General features: G+C 46.3%; 2 protein-coding genes across 5 annotated transcripts in view; one reads left to right on the top strand and one right to left on the bottom strand.

Moving 5' to 3' along the window:
• Positions 1–20,969, top strand: part of LOC119172089 (uncharacterized) — a 78,299-nt gene that overhangs the window by 43,563 nt on the left and 13,767 nt on the right. For 3 of the 4 annotated variants that reach the window (XM_037423072.2, XM_037423071.2, XM_037423075.2), the window contains 4 exons: positions 2,265–2,325; positions 2,708–2,785; positions 10,168–10,353; positions 16,920–16,969. In XM_037423072.2, the coding sequence (XP_037278969.2) occupies positions 2,265–2,325; positions 2,708–2,785; positions 10,168–10,353; positions 16,920–16,969 (375 nt within the window). The remainder of the gene's footprint in view (positions 1–2,264; positions 2,326–2,707; positions 2,786–10,167; positions 10,354–16,919; positions 16,970–20,969) is intronic. The other variant, XM_037423073.2, reaches the window with a different exon arrangement.
• The window catches only part of LOC142814300 (uncharacterized), a 116,080-nt gene continuing 95,557 nt past the window's right edge, over positions 447–20,969 (bottom strand). Inside the window, exon 2 of the mRNA XM_075892908.1 lies at positions 447–662. Within this exon, the coding sequence (XP_075749023.1) occupies positions 525–662 (138 nt within the window). The 3' untranslated portion in view covers positions 447–524. The remainder of the gene's footprint in view (positions 663–20,969) is intronic.

Below are 20,969 nucleotides of genomic sequence, written 5' to 3'. Positions count from 1 at the left end.
TGGGTGCCTCAGTGAAACAAATGCTTGAGACCAGTCACCCAAGAAAATACTCCTTAAAAAATATGTACTTATGGAATGAAGACAAATGTGCAGGCCGGCACGGGCCGCAACTGAGAGCTTCGCGGACCGCGCGCTTGAGGTGCCTGCTCTATTAGAACTTTAACAAGATGATAACCTGATTCCTTTTGCTAGAAACTCCTTCCTCATGTGTGCGCTTTTACGAATAAATTTAGTTGATAGTATGCATTTGTCCTTCTTTCGTGTTTTTTTTTTTTTTTTGCACCATAAGCTTGTTAAGGGTGCTAGTGTGTTATAGTAGGTATTTCATGGTGAAGTTTCGTTGTAGCACCAAGCAACAAAGTTAGTGAGTTAGATGGCAGAACAGAAGTGCACTATCAACTGAGCTTTATTTTGCATTGATTACAAGTATGAATCCAAGAGAAGCAGTACATGGTGCCAACACTGCCTCATAAAAATCTGGCAGATTGACGCATTGTCATGCGAAGCAGTGAGTGAGTCCCAGCTTACGCCATTTGTTGCTTTGAACCAAGTGTTGTGAGGATATCGACTTTCTTCACTTTCATTAGTTGTGCGCGTGTCGTGGGCTTGCCAGGCTTGTTGACTTCACCAGCAGGCAGGCAAGTAGGCAGGTTCGTTCTCCCCTGTATAAGCGCAGCACATCCACGAATTTCAGAAGTATATCGTTAACTAGCTCCACTTCAAAACGTCACAAGTTCTTTTACTTAAGAACATTGTGAGCAGTCAACACACGCATTTCTTTATTTTTACGCACTGGCGGTACTATGAAACGACAATACCATTTTTCACTATAATACCACCAGCAATACCTCTAGAATTTTTTACAAGAAGCCATGCAGAGAAGCCAACTTTGCCTAATACTTGAGCTTTTTTTTTATGTTCTCTAATAATAAAAACGGGTCCTTGTCTCTATTATATGTGCTGGTTTCATAAAGCTTAAGAAAAAAAAAAGAATCGGTGTGAATGCGAGTGTACTTTCAGACATATTTCAGGAAGTGTAAAACTTTTTTTTACAGTTTAGCCCGATACATACCGGGTTTGTGACAGTGAGCGGTCTTTGTTCAGTTTTCTGTCATTAACAGTTCATTAATTTGACACGTGTTAATTTGGAAAATCTGATAATTTGGATATAATCCTCCAGTCCCGATCAGAATAATTGGCCGCTAGCCTGTTAATTCGCACAATCCCGGGAGAGCAGCAAGCACAAAGCATCTCAAATGTGGGGCAGGGCACAAAGGAGTGAAAAAGTCATTTGAGTACAACCCAAACGAGGTGCCCAGTCTGCGTTAGCATCTTTGTCATTGAGGTATGCTAACGGCAGAAATGCCAGAAGAATGCTTCATGCTTATTTGGGTTTAACACTGCATGTAACACTTTGTTGGTTTGGGGCAATAAAGAAAACTGCCCAACATACTGGCGTGAACGACAAAGACCCATTTCCTCTTCCAAACGATATCGTAATAGGTCATCAACTGATGAGATTGGTTTGGGCCCTTGGCCTGATGCCAACAGTGCAACTGTAGTTGTAATAGTGGTCATAGCCTTCGCACCAGCAACTGGATTGAATGTGGGGCTGTATAGCACTGCGCTAACTTAGCGGTAATGTATATAATCGCCTCCTTACCTGTCCATTGTCATCTATTGCTCTTTTTCTTCCCCTTTCTCCTACACCGGTGTAGAATAGCAGGCTAGAGTATACTACTACTCAGGCAGACCTCTCTACCTTTCTTAAATAAACCTATCTCTCTCATTTTCGGCGGCAAAGGCATCAGTGGCTGCACCAAATTTCGTTCGTTTTCTGGCAGAAAAAAGTTACCGTAACGTGCGAATGGTGGCATGGCATAACATAATAAGAAAGGGGTGCTGATCAATTGTTGGGCTAATTAATGCACGAGGTTCTCGGGCTGTGGCCATTATGAAATGAGCCGCAGGATGGCGAAAATTTCGACTTTCACATTGCATGAATGCAAAATATGCACAGCATTTATATTCATCAAAAAAGCTAGTGCATTGATGTAACGGACATTTGTTGATTGTTTCCACAGTACTTTCGACAATGATGAATTTAGTTAATTCGGACATTTTTTTTCGGTCCTGTGAAATCTGAATATATGAGCTTTTACTGTATTACTTTTGCTTTTGTAGCCACAGTATTGACATAAGTGATCTGTAGTCACTGCATATGTCTCATTATGCGATGATCATTTTCTGCCATTTCTTACCAGGGTGACAGCTCCGGCACGAAAACCCAGCAGTCCATCTCCGAAGAAGAGATACCGATCAAAGGTCGGTAGCTTTCTCCATGGCTATTCATGTTGTCACAGGGCGTTTTGAATGTAATGGTGTAGAGTGAAAATGTAAAGGTGCAAGGTAGTGAAAAACTAGCGGTCTGTGTGCTTCACAGACAGAAATGACAATTCACGCCAGTTTCAAAGATTCTTGTGTAAAAGAAAGTAGAACTTTTTTTTACATCTCTGTTTGCATTCTGGAAACGTAAACATAACTTCTCTACATCTCTCTTAGTAAAAGAAGATCCTGTTAAATTGAATTTATTTCCCAAGCCCTACGGGTTATATTAATTGAAATTCTACTTTACTTTAGCAAACTATAATTACCCCCAGACTAGTGAATAAATCATTCACATGCAGCATTTTCTTTATTTCTCTAGTCATGGTGGGAATCAAGAACTAAGAAGAGGCAAAGAGAATCTGATGCAAAAAGCAGCTCCGATTCCGAGACTGAACAGGTAAATCTTTGATGCTCAGTCTTGGGTGGGGCTGAAATGCAAAAACACTCATGTAAATAATGTGCACATTGCAAAATACCAGGCGGTCAAAATTAATTTGTAAAGACCCATTGCTCTAGTCTTCATAATCATATTGTGGTCTTGGTGCATAAAACCCCTGAATTAAGTTCTTGTTTTTAAACTGTGGGTCTTCAAACTTTGAAAATCATTTATCAGCAGCAGTTTTTTCTGTTTTCCTGTACTTATTGTATCATGTCCAGCACAAAGTGTCTTGTTGAGGATTGAATTTCTTAGTCTTTCCTCTTTTTTTTTAACCTTGCACATATTGTTGCTAATTATATTGTGCTCACTACAATAGTTCAACAATTAATGCCTCGACCAGCTTTCTGTGATGTTTGAACGCATTTTTGTGAGGTTGACGAACTGTACGGACATATTGTTACGGTGCATCATCAACATGAGCAAGCATGACACTTTCTGAAGATGATGAAGACGATTGTGCATTTAGCGTTTGCGCGAGAGGTGGCTCAGCCATCTTGTTTGGCTGCCAATTCTCTGTGGCCGTTACATTACACCTATATCTCGCCCCGTCGCATTTGGTGGGGTTGCCGAATATCGACTCGCAACGGAACTCTGCTGCGCTCATAGTTTGCAGGATCTCGCTACAACAGTGCCGGAATATGCAGCTTCTCCTTCTGCAACCGGCTGCTCTGAGGAGGATGAGGAAGATGTGCGACTGCACCTGCTCCTGCGACAAAAACCGTCGTGCTAGAACACCAATGGAATCCTGGCATGTTTTGTGGTCCCGGCGATTTAAATCAAGTGGACGTGGAGGATTAGCTGGCAGAGTACAAACGCTTGAATGCTCGCAACCGTTGGGGCCCTCTTTTACGCTGGCCTACCTTATTTTTTACCTCAAGGGAACTGCCAAAGTGTGGTACAAGAACCACGAAACTGAACATGGAAGTTGGGCGACATGCAAAGAGAAAATGCTAGACTTGTGTGGGTGAAGTACGGCGACATTTGAAGAGAAAATGCTGGACTTGTTTGGGAAGCCCATCGGGCGACAGATGGCTCGCGTCTTGGGCGCAGACTTCGACGGAGTTGTACGTCTCGTATATAGAAGATGTGTTAGCATTGTGTCGCAAAGTCAATGCCGAGATACCGGAGGCTGACAAGGTTGGGCTTATTCTTAAGGGGATCGCGGACGACGCATTGAACCTCCTCACTTTCGAAAACTATTCTGCAGTTGACACCATTATAAAGGAATACCGGCGCTTTGAACAAGCAAAGAGCCGGCGAATTGACAGCGTGTTTGCCCGCCTTCCGAATACGGCTGCAATGTTGTCTTGCGAAGACTGTGCAAGAACAAAGCCGCCACCTCCAGTTTCATCAGATCAGGTGACCTGAATTGTACGGCGTGAAATTGAAGCCATTGCCCCTGCTCCAGCTCACACTGGTGCAAGTCATACGACCCCACTCACTGCTAACATGGTTCAAGCTATCATCGGCCAGAAACACGCCAGCATAGGTATTCCCTCGGTGGGTGGTGTGCCTAACTCGCAGCGAGCTCCATGGCGTCCACCCTCGTCCTATCACAAGCAGCAGTTTACGGCCCGATCTCTTGACATGGCTGCCTGGAGAACCGCCGACAATCGACCATTTTGTTTTCATTGCCACTGTATCGTTCATGTCGTCCGTTACTGCAGTGCTCGCTGGTCCTCGCCACCTCTGGCGTTGTCTAAACTTTACTACCGACAGGACAGCACCCGCTTTGCATCTACCACACAGTCTTCTTTGCCAAACTTCTACAAAAGGTTTAACAGCCGATCTCCGTAACCGCGTGGTCACCAGTCGTATTGCTCGCCGCAAACTCGCAGGCCGTCATCTACATTTAACCCTGCTCCTGCCTATCTGGGAAACTAAATGGTGCAGTGCCTGGCGGTGACGCTGCATTGTCGACCTCCTCCACAAATTCTTTCTTGAGTCTTCCAACGAGATAAAGTTTTTTAGATGTTGACGTTGATAGTGGGACTATTTCTGCCCTTATTGATACCGGAGCGCACATTTTTGTAATAAGCACGAACCTTCGTCGGACACCTACATAAAGTACTTACATCGGCCGCTTTCCGCACTCTCCGAGTCGCTGATGGGAGAACCCCTGCCATTCAAAGGATGTGCGCGGCCCATGTGTCTATTGCCAGACATTCTACATCATTTAAATTTGCCGTCATTGAAATGTGTCCTCATGTCCTAATACGTGGCTTAGATTTCCTGTCAGGTCATTGTGCGCTCATTGATTGTGCCACTGGTGCTCTTCAGCTTGAGCTGCCGCAGGTTGCCGATTTTGCAGCTGACCATTCTCTACGTTTATGCTCTCGCCACCACGTTAGCTTGTCTCCGCAGGCTGCTACATACGTCACTTCGTCGTCTTCACACGATGTGCCCGATGGCGACTACTCGTCACTCCTATTGTCGACGTACTGATGGGCTGAGACGTCGCCTTTGCTCACACTGCTGTCTCTGTCGCTGATAATACAGCGGTCATACCCCTGCACAACGTCAGTCTCCTGACTTGAGTTATATCGCAAGAAATGTCTTTGGCCACCCTATCTTCGCTTGATAGCTGCAACGTTACTGGTTTGTACACCGATGCTACATCATCCTGTCCCGGCTGCAATCACACTGTGCCTGCCAATGACATTAACAAGATGATTGCTCTCGATCTCACCCTAGCGCAAGCTACCGGCCTTCGTCGTCTGCTAACATCATATCAAGACATTTTTTACTTCGACGACTGCCCTTTCGATTAAACATCTGTTGTAACTCACCGGATCAACACTGGTGATGCCAGTCCTCTATGGCGGCATCCAGATTGAGTATCTCCACAGGAACGCCAAGTAATTCAGAATGAAGTGGACAAAATGATTGCTAAAGATATCATAGAACCATCATCCAGCCCTTGGGCCTCCCCAGCTGTGTTCGTTGAAAAGAAGGATGGCAGGTGGCACTTTTGCGTGAACTATCGCCATTTAATCAAAGTCACTCATAAAGACATCTACATTTTGTCTCGAATTGACAACCCCCTCGATTGCCTCTATGGTGCTCAATACTTTTCATCTATCAACCTTCGGTCCGGCTATTGGCAAATTTCTATCGGCCCCATGGACCGTGAAAAAACAGCTTTTGTTATGGTCGGCGGCCTCTACCAGTTCAGTCATGCTGTTTGGACTACATAATGCGCCGGCAGCTTTCGAGTGCATGATAGACTCCCTTCTCTGAGGATATAAGTGGTCCATCTGCTTGTGCTACTTATACGATGTCATTGTCTTTTCACCTATCTTTGACAGTGATCTCACACGTCTGTTGGCCGTTCTGGATGTTTTTTGAAGAGCCACCCACCAGCTCGATTCTGCAAAATGCCATTTCGGACATCGCCAAATCACCATACTCAGCCACCTTGTCAGTGCCGCTGGTGTTCAACCGGATCCCGACAAGGTGCAAGCAGTACAAGAATTTCTTGTTCCATGTTCAACCAAGGACGTTCAAAGTTTTGTAGGGCTATGTTCCTATTTTCGTCGATTTGTCCACAACTTCGTCGACATCGCCCAACCGCTTACTGATCTCTTAAAGAAGGACGTTCCTTTGGTATAGGGCGTCGAGCAAGTGGACGCCTTTTTGGCTGTTATCTATCTGCTGATTACACCACCAATACTGTCCCATTTTGACCTTGCATCAGATACAGAGCTTCGTACCCATGTCAGTAGCCATGGAATCGGGGCGGTCTTCGGCCAACGACAGCACGGGAAGGACTGTGTAATCGCTTACGCCAGTCGTCTTGTTTCGCCTGCCGAACGGAAGTTCTCAATCATTGAGCGTGAATGCCTAGCTTTATTGCAGGCCGTGACAAAATTCAGGCCCTACCTTTATGGCCAAACTTTTTCCGTGGTTACAGACCATCATGCTCTCTGCTGGCTCTCATCGTTAACAGATCCATCCAGACATCTCGGTTGCTGGGTGCTGCGTCTGCAAGAATACTTATTCGTGGGGGAGCCTTCACAAAGACAAACTGTTTGTCACGTCATCCGGTTGAAACACCCGACTTGACAAACCTTGAATCAGACCCTACGTGCTCTCCATCCACACTTCGGGTGATATCTCCACTGAACAATGACGTGACCCATCGTTACTCTCCATCATCGAGTGTCTAACCTCTGCTCCAACAGACCCTTCCGTTTGCCTGTTTGAATTCACGACAACAATCTGTACCGTCGCAGCTTCAACGCTGGTGGCCTTGAATTGCTACTCATGCTTCCCCACCATCTGCGTACCAGCGTTTTCCAACAGCTCCATGAGCGTTCTATAACCACTCTATGATGTACCTACAGCCGGTCACGTAGGCGTCTCTCGTACCAATGATCGTGTGTGACGTCGCTTTTTCTGGCCCGGCCTGTATTGCTCTGTGGTTCGCTACGTCACTGCTTGCGACCGCTGCCTACACCGCAAGCTCCCCTCTGTGCTACCGTCTGGCCTCCTACAGCCCATCAGCATACCGACGGAACCATTCTTTCGTGTTGGCCTTGACCTGTTTGGTCCGTTTCCTATGTGTACCTCTGGAAATAAATGTGCAGTCGCCACAGATTACGCCATACGCTTCGCCATCACTTGAGCGCTACCAACAAGCTGTTCCACTGATGTCAGTGTCTTTCTCTTGTATGAAGTCCTTCTTCATCATGGCACCACGTGGCAGCTGCCGACTGATCGAGGGAGGTACCGTATAAACCGGACTATAGGTCGAGTGGGAATATAGGTCAACCCCCCCAAGTTCAGGTTACCGAAAAAGAAAAAAAAAAGGAAAACAAACCGAAACTGCTGAACCACATTTATTTGCGAATTGGGCGCACCGCGCCCCAATCGTTGGAGCTCCCCTCAACCACCATCGCAACTGCTCCTATTCGTCCGACGAAGCACCACTGTCTTCTGAAGACGAGAGTTTGTCGCTGGCCGCTTCCCACAGGGCGTCGTCTTCAGTGCCATCCAGCGAGTTGCTGATTCAACATTTCTTGAAAGCATTTTCCACCATGGAATCCGGCTAGGAGCGCCAGGTGGAAAGCACCCAGCCACAAACAGTCGCAAGCGGAGGCCTCTGTAGGTGGCCCGTCGGTGTCTTGGGGTTGTCGCTGGACATCCACTCTTGGTATTCTAGCCCCACTCGGTCTTTGAAAGGCTTGTTTTGCACAACATCGAGCGGCTGGAGGGTGGACGTCATACCACCTGGTATCACGGCGAGGTCCGTTTTCCCGTCGCCGAGAGCGCGTTTCACTGCGTCGTTTAAGTGGCCACGAAACGCATCCATCACCAGCATGCTGCGAAGACGCAGCAGTGCACCTGGCCGACGGTTCCACACCACTCGTATCCATTCAAGCATCATGGCCTCATCCATGTATCCCTTTTTGTTGACGCGAACGACAACACCGGGTGGGAACACTTCCTTCGGCATTGTCTTGCATTTGAAAATGACGATGGGCGGAAGCTTTCTATCATCTGCCATGCATGCCAGCATGACGGTGAAGCGCGAGTGCTCGTTGCCAGTGGACAACAGCTTCACATCCTTGGCGCCGCACTGCGTGATCGTGGTCGACGAAGGCATGTCAAACCACACGGGGGTCTCATCGGCGTTGCCAATCTGCCCCATAATGTAGTCGTTCTGCTCCCGAAGCCGGCTCACGAAGCGCTGAAAATTTATGAGATTGTCCTCGAACTCCTCCGGCAACTTTTGACAGATGAATATGCGCCGCCGGAGAGAAAATCCTTTGCGTCGCATAAATCGACGCACCCAAGAGTTCGGTGCACGAAACTCTTCTCTCGTGAGCCCAGCTTATCGAGCGAGTTCCACGGCTTACTTGCGATTGGTATCCACGGTCACTGGCAGCGAGCGCGCACCAACTTTCCGCACAAAGTCCGCTAGCTTATCCTCCAGCTGCGGATGAACGGCACTTCGTCCACGAAACGACATTTTTCGAGGATTGCACATCTGCAGCTTCCCTTTCTGCGCCCTCCAATAGCGCACGCTTTTTTTCCGATGCACCAAAGCGGCGCTGAGCTGCCATATTCCCGTTCGCTTATGCGAACTCAACAACATCTATTTTAAACGCAGCTGAGTACTGCCTCCTCGCACCGCTAGACATATTCAGTGAAATAAAAAAAAAAGGCCACTAAAAATGCAGCGCAATGTCAAGCGGAGCGAAAACTCAGAACAGATCGGAAGCAAATCACGAACACAAAGAAAACAGACGGAGAGAAAAAAAAAAAAAACAGACTGCGATTAGATTTGGATGCGGATATGGCCGCATCAGGCTTCACAAGCACATGCAAGCCACATGTTGCCAGACAGTGTCGCACTTTCGGCTAGACTCCACTATATAAGACGAGGGGCGACTTTAGCTCATTATTTCACTGAAAATATCTCGACTTATATTCCGGTTTACTCGGTGCTTCCTTTCACGTGTTTTGGATGACATCCTCTGTGCCTGCTCCACTGAGCACAAGCTTACCATCGCTTATCATCCAGAGATGGTGCGGCCGAGCATCTCAACCGAATGCTGACGCAGATGCTGTCAATGTACTTTTCACCAGATTGCTGCTACTGGGACAAAGCTGTCCTTTTGTCACCTTTGCGTAGAACTCTTCACGGCACGACATTGCTAGTTATTCACTGTTTTATTTGGCATTTGACCGACATCCAGCGTTACAATTTGACACTCTCCTTCCTTCGGCCGCTCCCTTGTCTACTGAGTATGCCAGCGATGTCGTTTCTCGAGCCCATGTAGCCCGTCAGCTTGCCCATGACCGGGTTGCAAGAGCACCAAAAAGACCGTTATGACAGTCTCCACCAAAGCGTGCACTTCCCGCCGGGGTCTTTTGTCCTTCTCTGGACACCAAACTGCCAATTCGGCTTATCAGAGAAGCTGCTGTCATGCTACAATGGCCCCTACAAAGTGTTACGACAACTCGGAGACCTGAATTGCGAGGTCACATTCCTGAACAATGCCTCTTCAGCCCTCTCACTTCAGACGGATGTTGTCCACGCTTCCAGACTTGAACCATATCGCCCTGCTAGTTCGCCGCCTCCATACCAAGCGCCGGGACGCCACTTCCGTCGGGGAGTGTGATATTATGGTGCATCATCGACATGAGCAAGCTTGGCACTTTCCGAAGATGAAGATGATTGTGTCTTAAGCGCTAGCGCGAGAGGCGACTCAGCCATCTTGTTTGGCTGCCGATTCTCTGTGGTCGTTACACATTAAACCTATGTCTCGCCCCGTCACGATATCATGAGATCAAGTCAGAGGGACATCACTGTTCTTTCAATTTTTGTCTAGGATGGCTCTGGAGCACCCACACGACAGTCTCCACCTAAGAAGCGTCGAGGCGGCAAGTCGGACAAGCACTCGCGGCACGTCCCCATGGTGGTGCTTCGTGATGTATCTGAAATGATGGGCACAAGCAAAGGAACGTCCTTCACCGTCGAGCAGAGCAATGGAGTGGTGACATCCGTCACACAGCAGGTCAGTTTCATAAGGACACGCTTTTTGTGCCGTCCATATTGTTCATAAGTAGAGACCGGATTTTAAGGAAATGCCTATTTTGTACCTTGCATTCCTATCGTTCCTCATTGATATACGAGCACGATTTACAGGTTAACAAAGGTTTTTTTAAATGTTTTTATAATGCCTATCAATGCCTATTTTCGGTGTTCGTGCCTAATTGCCTATAGGTGCCTAGACACTCTGTGTACTGCAACTGGTGAGCCTCCGCACGGCCATCATAGCAGGCAGTTGTCGAGAGCCCAAGCAGAACTAAACGCTCCCCCGACGCCCACTAGCGCGTAGTTCGTTAGAACCATGATCTGCTGCGTTGTCGATTGTACCAACAGGTACACGTTGTGACCTGCAGAAACAACATTTCAGTTTCTCGACTCGCCCCTGCTTTATTGGGCAGCGCAATAAGGGGATCATGACTTTCAAAAGGATTTGTTTTTGGTAGAGTTGGTGCTTACTTGGTGCAGATGACTGAGCCGCAAAAAACGTTTCGGGAAACGGGAAGAGCAAAAGAGAAGAAAGAACAACGCCAACTACCACCTGTTTAATGACAGTCTAAAAAACACACAGGAAAAAAGAAGACGATTCCGAGCATGCGTGCACAGCCAACGAATGTCGTACAGCGACATGGTCAAGGCAATAAGTAATCGAAAAACCGCATTTCTGTGGAATAAAACGTCATAGATGTTTCACTGATACAATTGGGCCCTTTGTTTTTGATAAAAAAAAGCTTCCAAGAGCTCGCTAGCTGTTTGTCTGCTACTCCTACCAAGAGAATCACCATTTGCTCAAAGCATGGCACACATCCACAGGCTTTACAGTGCGCAGAAAGATTTGCATAATCACTTTTGCCTGAACTATTGGCATGTTCCCTCATTCTCTCTCATCGATGCAGTGTCCCATTTGTCTGATGTAGGACTTTCCGCAGCTTTGAGGTGTCTCATATACCACCCCTTGTGCGCAGTGCCTAAATAGTTTAGTGTGCTGCTTCTGGTAGCCCCTTGGCTCATCACATGTGATACGCAGGCACAATTTAGCCAGCTTGTTGGGAGCTGAAAAAACGACTGGGTTGCCGTAACGGGCAGCCACCTTCTCGAGGTTATGGCCCATGCAGTGCACATAAGGGACCACCTCTGGCTTAAGGGGGCAGACTGCTCTTTGGGACGAAAAAGTGACAAAAAAATTCATTTTTTAAAATTGACATATTTGGTTTCGGCAGGTACTTTCCTATCTCTCTGCAAATTTTCCCGCACCAGGAAGTAGTAATTTTTTTGTAATGTCATTTTAACTGTGCAGATTCTTGGTGCTGTTAACATGCAGAACCTGCAAAAAAATGGGGAACCGACTTTGAGACTTCTTTATAATTTGCCAGCACCTTTGTCTAAAGCTCTACTACCAATTTATGAGCCCTCTCATGAGGATTGCAAAACATGCGCACCATGATTGTTACTTTTTGAAGAAACCGTGGTTTTCACTTTTTTCCATTTTTCTCAAAAAAGTAATTTTGTGACTATTCAATTTTGAGGCCTCAATATCTCTGCAGCTAGGGCAGGTACAAGAATAATTCTTTTTGCAGTGGAAACCTGTATGTGTTTAGAATGCAAGTATGGGAGCAGAATTTAGAGCACACGCCTTTTTAATTAATTACCAATCAAAATTGTAACACAATTCAAACTGCTTTTGAAAGTGTATAGTTCATTTTGCTGCAAAAAAACCTCTTCCATACTTTCACTCTATAGTCATTAGTCTATGTTGGCATATCCTAAATATCGCTTTTAATTAAGCACTTTTTTTTCTATGGTGGCCTTAAACAATAGGGGAGGAACTTAAGTTATCTCAGGAACAAAGTGAGTTACATGAAAACTAATTAAATATTTGAAATCAGCAGAAAAAACTGCATAACCCTGTGCAGTTTTATCAAGATCACTGAAGAAATAAACAAAAAATGTCCAAGACCAGTCTGCCCCCTTAAGGGGGCGGACGGGTCTTTGGGACCGAAAAATTGTGAAAAAACAGTTTTTTTTTCAATGGCATTTTTGAATTCTGCAAGCATTTTTACACCTGCCTGCCAATTTTCAGACTCCAGAAAGCGATAATTTACTTGTTATATCATTACAAAGAGGACTCGCGAGCTCGATTTGTGCAGAATTTGACGAAAAAACCACTTCTTTCGCGACGCAGAGCTACCGTTTGTCGAAAGGCATAGCCGCGATCTTGGTCTCGTTTGAAAGCGCGTTTCTTCATTTTTCTATTCCCGCTCGAGCAACTTTGCTGCGCAAAAAAGCAACCGAAAAAAAAACAATGTACGCGGCGCTATTTGTTGTTCAGTGCACGTGACCATGAGGTGGCTACTTCATTGGCTGATTGGGCTCGCATCGTCTGCTCGACGCGTGAACAACGTGTTGTGCCGCTATACCGCCTGTGCTTTGACAGCGTGCTCGCGATTGAAGTTGTTGCAATGCTGGGATCACCGCGAAAGTTTCACACCCGTCATAAGTTTGGTAAAAAATGAAGAAAGGCTCAGGCGAACAACTTCAAGGCGCATCTTTTGGCGAGTAGCGTCAATGAAGAACGGGATGGTTCGCGCTGCCGATGCGGCCGACGCAAGCTTGACGGCCTCGCCAGACTGCGATGTTCCCAAATTTGACGCATCGCCGGCACATCCATCATCGGAACATGCAGATGAACATTGTGCACATCGAGAATCCACGACCGCCATCTCTTCCGCGTCTGCCGACGGCAAAGGAATCGCCGAGGCGCCCGAGACAGTCGACGGGGAGTTAGGCCCAGTGGGTCCGCCGGCCACCGACGCTTCACAAAGCAGTGGTTGCGTCCGCCGTGACACAACCTTGCTAACGGAATCGGAGCTGCAAGTAAGGCGTACAAAGGCTAATTCGAGGCTGCAGGAACTGGCATCGACGGCAGCGTCGAAGAGAAAAATTTGAGTTTTTGAGGAACGACGCATCGGCCGGTGGCGCTCCCCCTGGAGCAAAGCGAAGAGGAGGCAAGTTTTTTAACCGCCGATCTTAGCTGCATCGGTCAACTGCTCGATGCCATGAGATGTAAAATTTGCCACGGAAGCGTCAGTATTCACAGACAGAAGAGGCAATACGGCCTTGCTGTGAAGGTGTGTGCACGTTGCATGAACTGTGGCGACATCGCGCAAGCTTGAAGCTCTCCGCGAGTAAATGGCACACAAAAAGTGAATTCGTTCACCGTCGATATCCTCATCGCTCGAGCCATGCAGGCTACAGGGAACCGTCAAGCGGCTATGAATGATATATTTTCGACCATGAATATATCTCATCACAGACTTCACAAGAAAATGCGGCAAAAATATGTGAAGCAAAAATTGACACCTGCAGCTAATCGCGCGGCCGAAAAAGTGATGGGCGAGTGCGCGAGTGCAGTTCGCGAGCTGTACAAGGAGCTGCATATTGACTATGCTGATAGTATTGCAGTCTCGTACGACAGCTCGTGGATGTCGTGCGGGCACTCGTCCCACATATGCGTGGGTGCAGTGATCAAGCTCTTCACTGGCCTAGTGCTTGACTACGTAGTTTTGAGTAACTACTGTGCCGGGTGTGAGCGTGGACCGAAGGAAGACGACCCAGCATATCAGGCTTGGCAGGACACCCACGTGTGCCAAAAAAAAAAAATTACTACAAAAAAGCTGGCGAAACGGAAGTTCAGGCAGCTGTGCTCCTCTTTGAGAGGTCCCTAAAAAAAATGGCCTGAAATACACGCGACACTCTTGTCAGATGGTGACAGCCACACCTTTCTAGCTTTGCAAGAAGGGGATGTCTACGGCTTCATAAAAGTACTGAAGGAGGACTGTGTCAATCACGTCCAAAAGTGTATGGGCACTGCCCTACGCAATTTAGTAGCAAGACAAAAAGGAGGTGCTTGTGAAACCCTTGGAGGAAGGGGAAAGCTCACCGGGGACCTCATCACAAAGTTGAGTTCTTATTACGGCTGGGCGCTTAAATCTCAAAAAGGAGATGTTGACGCCCATGCGCAGGAGACGTTGACGCCATGTTGACGCCATGCTCCTTTGGGCGTGCATTTGCATTGGCAGCGCTACCTTTCAACTTCTGCAGCAGGGATTCCACCATGGAACTAGCAACAGACTGAGGGTTGCCGGCCTTGGAAAGTCTTTGAAGCTTATTCAAAAAGCTAGCCTGTGTAACATGCTCACATGATCTGTGTAATGCCAACTGCGTAATGCCAACTTCAAGCAAAGCAGAGCGATTCTGCCCTTCACAGTCTTGGAATGCGCTTAGTCGTAGAAAAACAAATCTTTCTTACTACGTGGGAGGTACGCACAGCATACATGATGATCCAAGATCGTCAGGTTAAGGTCCAAAAACTGCAATGACCAATCCTTCGGAAGTAAAAAGTGTTTGGTTCCCACTCCATCTGCTGTCTCGCACTCTGAGGCTGCATGCTTGAATTACTCTGAGGCATCACTTCTGCTGGTGCAATGATTTTGCGCGTGATGTTTCTGCTGCCATAGAGCTTCTGAGGAAAGAAATGTATGCGAGGCATTTCAATTCAGCTCGAGACTGATAGAACGTTTTAATAGGCATATTATTAACCCGCCATCTACTCTTCGCAGTTTTGAGGAATGCAATGCGAGGTCAATTAGTGCTTTGTTGGATTGATAGGACCATCAGATAGGGGGTAAGCTAAGTAACTTAGCATAATATATTACCTTAAACACAACTAGCAGTCCAGTAGCGCTATGTGCACTTGGTTGGATTAAGCTGGCGTTGGTCGTTTGGTTGACCCTTATTAAAATGGCCTAACCTACCATGGAGGATCGGCCATGAAATGGGGGGTGCCTTGTTATATGAATGAATTCGTTTATTATCTAAAGATTTTAAGGGATGAATTGTTTCCAAAATAACTTATTAGTTTAACTCATGAAAAAAAAAGACTAATGTTGTGGGAGAATAAGCTTGATTTCGACAACCTTAGCATTCAATTCGTCCGTCTCGCGTAGTAAATCACGTACGGCATTGCAAATGCTCTTGTGGCGAAAATCCAGTGCTTTAGCTCCAAAAGAAAGAACCACCGGAAGGGGTAAATTGAATCCCATCGTACGGAGTCCTATTTTATTGGTAAGCAATCCTCATGTTAGGAAGAAATAACGTAGGGCGTATAGTAGCAGAACTACAGGGTAAACAACAGAGCTTTGGGAGTGGTGTAGCGACGAATGTGCATGTCAGTGTTTGTTTCGGAAAGTAACATAAACAACACAATAGATTGCAGTGAATGAGAGAGATGTGATGGTGGCCGAAGTGACTGTGCCGTCGCCGTTGCCACTTTGCAAGGTGAAGCGAAAGACTAAACGAGGCTGCGTCATCCTCTCTCTCTAGCCGAAATCGTAGTGCGTTCTCTTTCTCGCTCTTAGCGAGAAAGTCTTGGCGTGCGCTGCGCGAGTGGCGAGGTAAAGACTATCGTGATGAGCAATCATGATGCCGCAACAATTTCAAGCAAAGCACTTCGCGAGACTCGGCGGCTGAAAATCGCCCCTGGCACGAAGCCGCAACAAACGAGCACACTGCCCGGCCACTCACCATGTTATCTATAACGGTTGGCGATGGAGCCATCGATATTTGTAAATGCTCCGATTGTTTTGCAAGTACGCGGGTAGTGTGCACACAATAATAATATTCTAAGTGTTCAGGAATCACAGCTTATCGCAACAGTTATGAAGTAAGCATCTTGCATTGCACACACATGACGCATGCATTCAGCCTTCAGTACTGACGACGGGCAGCAAGGCGTTCACTAACATGTAAAGCGCTGCTTTCGTGCAAGTTTTCCTATTTGTTCATGCTGGCATTGCGAAAGAATGTCCCCCTAGAGGGACATGTCTATCGATATCTTTAATTCCTTAAACAGTTGTTAGAAAAAGCAAAAAGGGAACAGTGGCTTCTCATTGACGTTTCGGTGGCTGACATCGCAATAAAAGAGAAGAAAATCTGCAGTTCGACCTAATCTGCTGTTTTGCTACGAATTCCTTAGTGCTGATTGTTTTTTGTTCTCCCCCTATGTAATGCCTATATGGCGTTGTAGGTACTCTGTAAATCAATAAATGAAATGAATAATATTGTTCGAAAACCCCACTAATCCAAGCATAAACCTTTACACTCTAAGCTGTCGGCACGCTCCAGAATGGTGAAAAGCGCTGGTTGCTAGTCCAATCCTCTTCGCTTGATGAAACGGTCTATAGGTCCCAAACGGAGTGTATATGGGAACTATTCAGCCTCAGATTTCACTTTAAAGTGCAGTTTGAGGCGGTTATTAATGTCAGTGGCCAACATTGGCCTTTAGAAACAGTGTGGGGTTCAAACTGGCTCTCTCGTTTGAACTCCAATGGGGTCAGCCAACTTTTATGCGTATTCATGCAGGTGTTTATATGTGTGTGTGTATATAAGCATATGTGAAATTGAAAATATTTCACGTTGTTCGAACCCTCCTGGCTATGCCAGTGTTTGCTTATCACTTTTATTCTTGCTCCGCAGGATGGTCTGAAGGAGGCGTCTACTGCTTTTGAAAAGCTGCAGAAGAAAATGTAAGTTGTGTTTCTCATCTCCAAACAAAAAAACACTACGAGCGCAGCGGCCCTGTGCTTAAGCATATCTATGTGGCGAGTGGGTGATTTAGTGCAGGTATCAGAATCTACACTTTGAGGGACACCACAGGATAATCTCAAATATTTACACAATCCAAGAAAAATGGATGTGTGCGATAACTATGTCTAGCTCCTTCTCCTATTTCTCTTTTTTTTATTAATACGACGGGATATTTCGTTCAGCCCCTATTGCTGGCAAACCTTTCTTCATTCATTTTCGTTTGCATTTATCTCACCACACCTCAGTGAGAGCTACAAACGAAGCCATTTATGACTTTCTTGAATTCGTTGTCTCATTACTTCACATGGTTGTTTTAACAGTTAAAGTGAGGGATCAGATAGCAGGGAAGATAATTTTCTTCGCAGCACACATTTCACTGACATGGTGTGCACAAGTTAGCGTTAAAAAGTGAGGACATTTGCACAGCACCAGGCAGTTTTTTCACTGTTGGTCATGGGTTCTGTGCACTGGATGATAGCACCACATTGAAGTCTGTATAACTGAGTGACCGTAGTGGTTGCTAAGCTTGCGTAGGCTCGTGTAAACAGAAATATAAATCGGTGTCAGCAAGTGCTACAGCGGCGCATTGTAGCCTTTTGTCCAGTCTATGTTGCTAACATGTTAGCCTGGGCAGGATAAAAAGCACAGTGTCGAGTAATCATGATCAGGAATGGCAAGCTGGCATACAAGAGCCAATGTTGTCCTTTATTTGCAAACGCACACTTATCTTTTTGTTCAAACGTGGGTCTTCTCTAACGAAAGTTGCTTTCACCACTACAATGTCCCTGTGGTTGCGAAGACTTCAGGTAGCTGTAATTTTTTACCGGCCAAGTTTCAGTGATGGTTAGAAATTCTTGGCCCCCTAAAGGCATATTCACCTGCAGTACAAATTTACCTTCCCCTCCCCCTGCAAGCTGAGTGCACGACGTGACCACTGCATTATTTTCTTGTGGTCAACGTCCCTCAAAGCTCAACTCAGGAGTGCAGGATAGTTTGTATGGGAGTGACGGACAATCTCTTATCGTGTTTAATGGTGTGGCAACCAGCTTTCATGTCTCGAACTGCTTAGTATGTACCATTGGAACGAATGTGAAATTTGTAAGCCTGAAATGGGACTGCAGCCAGTGATTAGCTAAGCCAAGATGTAACCAGTGACACTAGCAGCATCAGCTGGCAGCTTTTAGATTGCCTCCGTTGTTGTGGCAAAAACAGCCTCGAGTTCATGCTCGCTGGCACAAATCCTGCTTTGTCGAAAATGGTGGCGTGGTCGAGCTAAAGCATCGATTCCTTGTCACATCGACCTGGGGCGTATACAAAATATTTTAATCTGTTTGTAACGAGCTGTTTAGAAGAGCTGCTTACGGCATGTTTTAACACTAGCAGTGTTACAATTCGTTAAGGTTCTAACTGGGTCTTTCTTTGGCTTTTGTAACGGGCGCATTTGTGTTCTGCTGCATCGGCACGCCACGGCCGCTGGATGAAAAAACGCGCGGTACGGCCCGCTGCGTCGAGCGGCTTTCAATGGGACAGCCGTAGTTGCAGTTGCGGCCGCTGCAGTGCGACGAGGCGAGGACAGGAGTGACGGGAAAACGCGTGGTGGCGGCTCCCTCGGGCAGCAGCCGCAGCAAATTAGCTGATAGTTGTCACAACAGCGACGCACTCAGTTGTTCTAATCAGTTTTTTTATCTCATTTATCGCAGTAATTACATATTGCGTATTTAGTAGAGTACGTAGGCACTATCTTGAATTGAATTTTCGTGTGCGTGCCGAGCATCTCACTTTTTTTTTTCTTTTTCAGAACCAGCTTTTTGCTTTGAGGCTCAAAAAATATCTACAATGGATGTAGCAGAATTATATGGCACTGAATGCGTGACAATGTTGTTCTACTTATGAAGATGTGTTAAACTAAAGTATTTCAATTTTCGCGATGTTAATTCAGCACCTTCGCATTTTTTCAGGCAGAATGCTTGACAACTAATTTTTAGGACACTTGGAAATATACATTCATAGTTTTTATATGCTGAAAACATATAAAAGAAACATGATTTCAATATATTGTAACAGAATAGAGCGTTGGGCGAGTTGGTGTATATTCATATTAAAAGAAAAGCGGCGCACAAAAAGACGAAGACAAAGAAGAGAACCACACACAGCGCTGCTGTGTGTGGTTCTCTTCTTTGTCTCCGTCTTTTTGTGCGCCGTTTTTCTTTTAATATGATTTGAATATTTTTCATGTTATAGAAAGTAATTCAGCTTCACTGGCGTGGAGTGGCTTGTATCTAGAGCAATGACGACGCTGAATATAATAGGCATCAACTCCTGAAACAAAATCATCAAATTGCAGGGATAAACTCAAGCTATATTTATTTATGCGTGGCATTCACTTCCCCAGTGTGTGTATATATATATATATATTATAATCTAGGACAATCTAGGAATTTTGCTCCGCATTTTGGCATTTTGCTACGAGCATGCATCTTGCGCGGCCGCCCCAGCGAAGCGGCAGTGGCGGGTACGTGGCCCTCGTCCGTGTGAGGTGGGCTTGCACCCCACGAGCAGGCATTGCCCCTCGTTCTCGCTTCGCGATTGCATGCGCTGGTGTGCCCCCGCCCCCCTCCCTGCTAAAAAAAACCCTACTTTTGCGTGTTGGCAGTGCCACGCTTTTAGTTAGCGTCTCATAAGTGGGGCCGCGCTGCATATGGAGGGTGCTTTACCTAATAGTTTTCCGCGATGTCTGTGTCGTTCGTATTTCGTTTTCGATGTCGTGCGCGCGTGCATAGTTTCACTGCGCACGCATGGTGTGTCCCCCGACGACGTTCAGCTTTGCTTTTATTTATTGCGATAGCAATAATGTATATAGACAGTCTCGGCTGTTTTTTTTTGTTTTTTTCCGCCTTCATTTACCCTATATGTGTACATACCCATATACATGAAAACTCGAGAAAAAAAAAAAAAGCCGCCCGGGCTCGGCGCCCAGCTCGTCACCATGCGCCGACGCGTGCTTATTTCCCACGCGTACCTTGCCCCGCGAATGCAGGGGGGGTGGGGGGTGATGCTTCTGCGCGCGCGCTTAACCTTCGGTGGGGAGAATCGCGCGCTTTCGACTTTGACCGGAGCGATTGGGTTTGCCGAGCGCACAAAACTCATTTCGCTTTTTTCACACAGTGTCTTCGCGTTGAAACTGCACTGATATCAGCTGAGACAGCAAGCGCCAGTGATCGCGACCGCCCTTAAAGTCAAAGTTCATTATTGCTACTCAAGCGGCCCCCCCCCCCTCCTCGCGTTGTTTCATGCTTGTTTAAGACAGGGGGTTTACTTTATGTTTCAGCATTCGACGGCAGTTCTGACACGCGGGAGATGTTATGCACTTTCTACTCGATAGAGATGGACTGACTCATTTGATCTCTGCTTCAGCAGCGCTTGCGCGCTTTTATGCACTCGTAAAAGTTGCTATGCACGGGGCATGTTATCAATTTGGATTGTTACGGAACATGGCGGCGACAACAAAAACCCGCAGAGAGTGTCCATACAATTGCTATCGCAATAATAACGCAGTTTTTTCTGTAAAATAGGTATTTTGGGTTAGCTCTGCCGTCGCTCCCCCTTTTGTTTAATTTGGCGTTTATTTTCGGAACTTTCGTACCGAACCTGCATATAACGAAATTCTTTTTATAACGAACTTTCCGGGAATTCATCAATTTCGTTATATCCAGGTATAACTGTGTGTATGTGTGTATATAATATACACGGCTGGGTCAGTAAGTGACAGCCACGTTTTAATATTTACACATCACAAAACCATGGCTGCTGTAGGGCAGTCAAGTACACGTGCCTTGGTTTCAGCGAGCACAGGTGCCAGTTTGTCTATGATACATAGTAGAACAAATAAACGGTAATGAATAACAGAACAGCATGGCGGAGACTGCCAGACGACAAGCG

Source organism: Rhipicephalus microplus, chromosome 4, assembly GCF_043290135.1.
Source record: "Rhipicephalus microplus isolate Deutch F79 chromosome 4, USDA_Rmic, whole genome shotgun sequence".
Lineage (NCBI taxonomy): Eukaryota > Metazoa > Arthropoda > Arachnida > Ixodida > Ixodidae > Rhipicephalus > Rhipicephalus microplus.
This window is presented reverse-complemented; position numbering and strand designations above follow the sequence as displayed.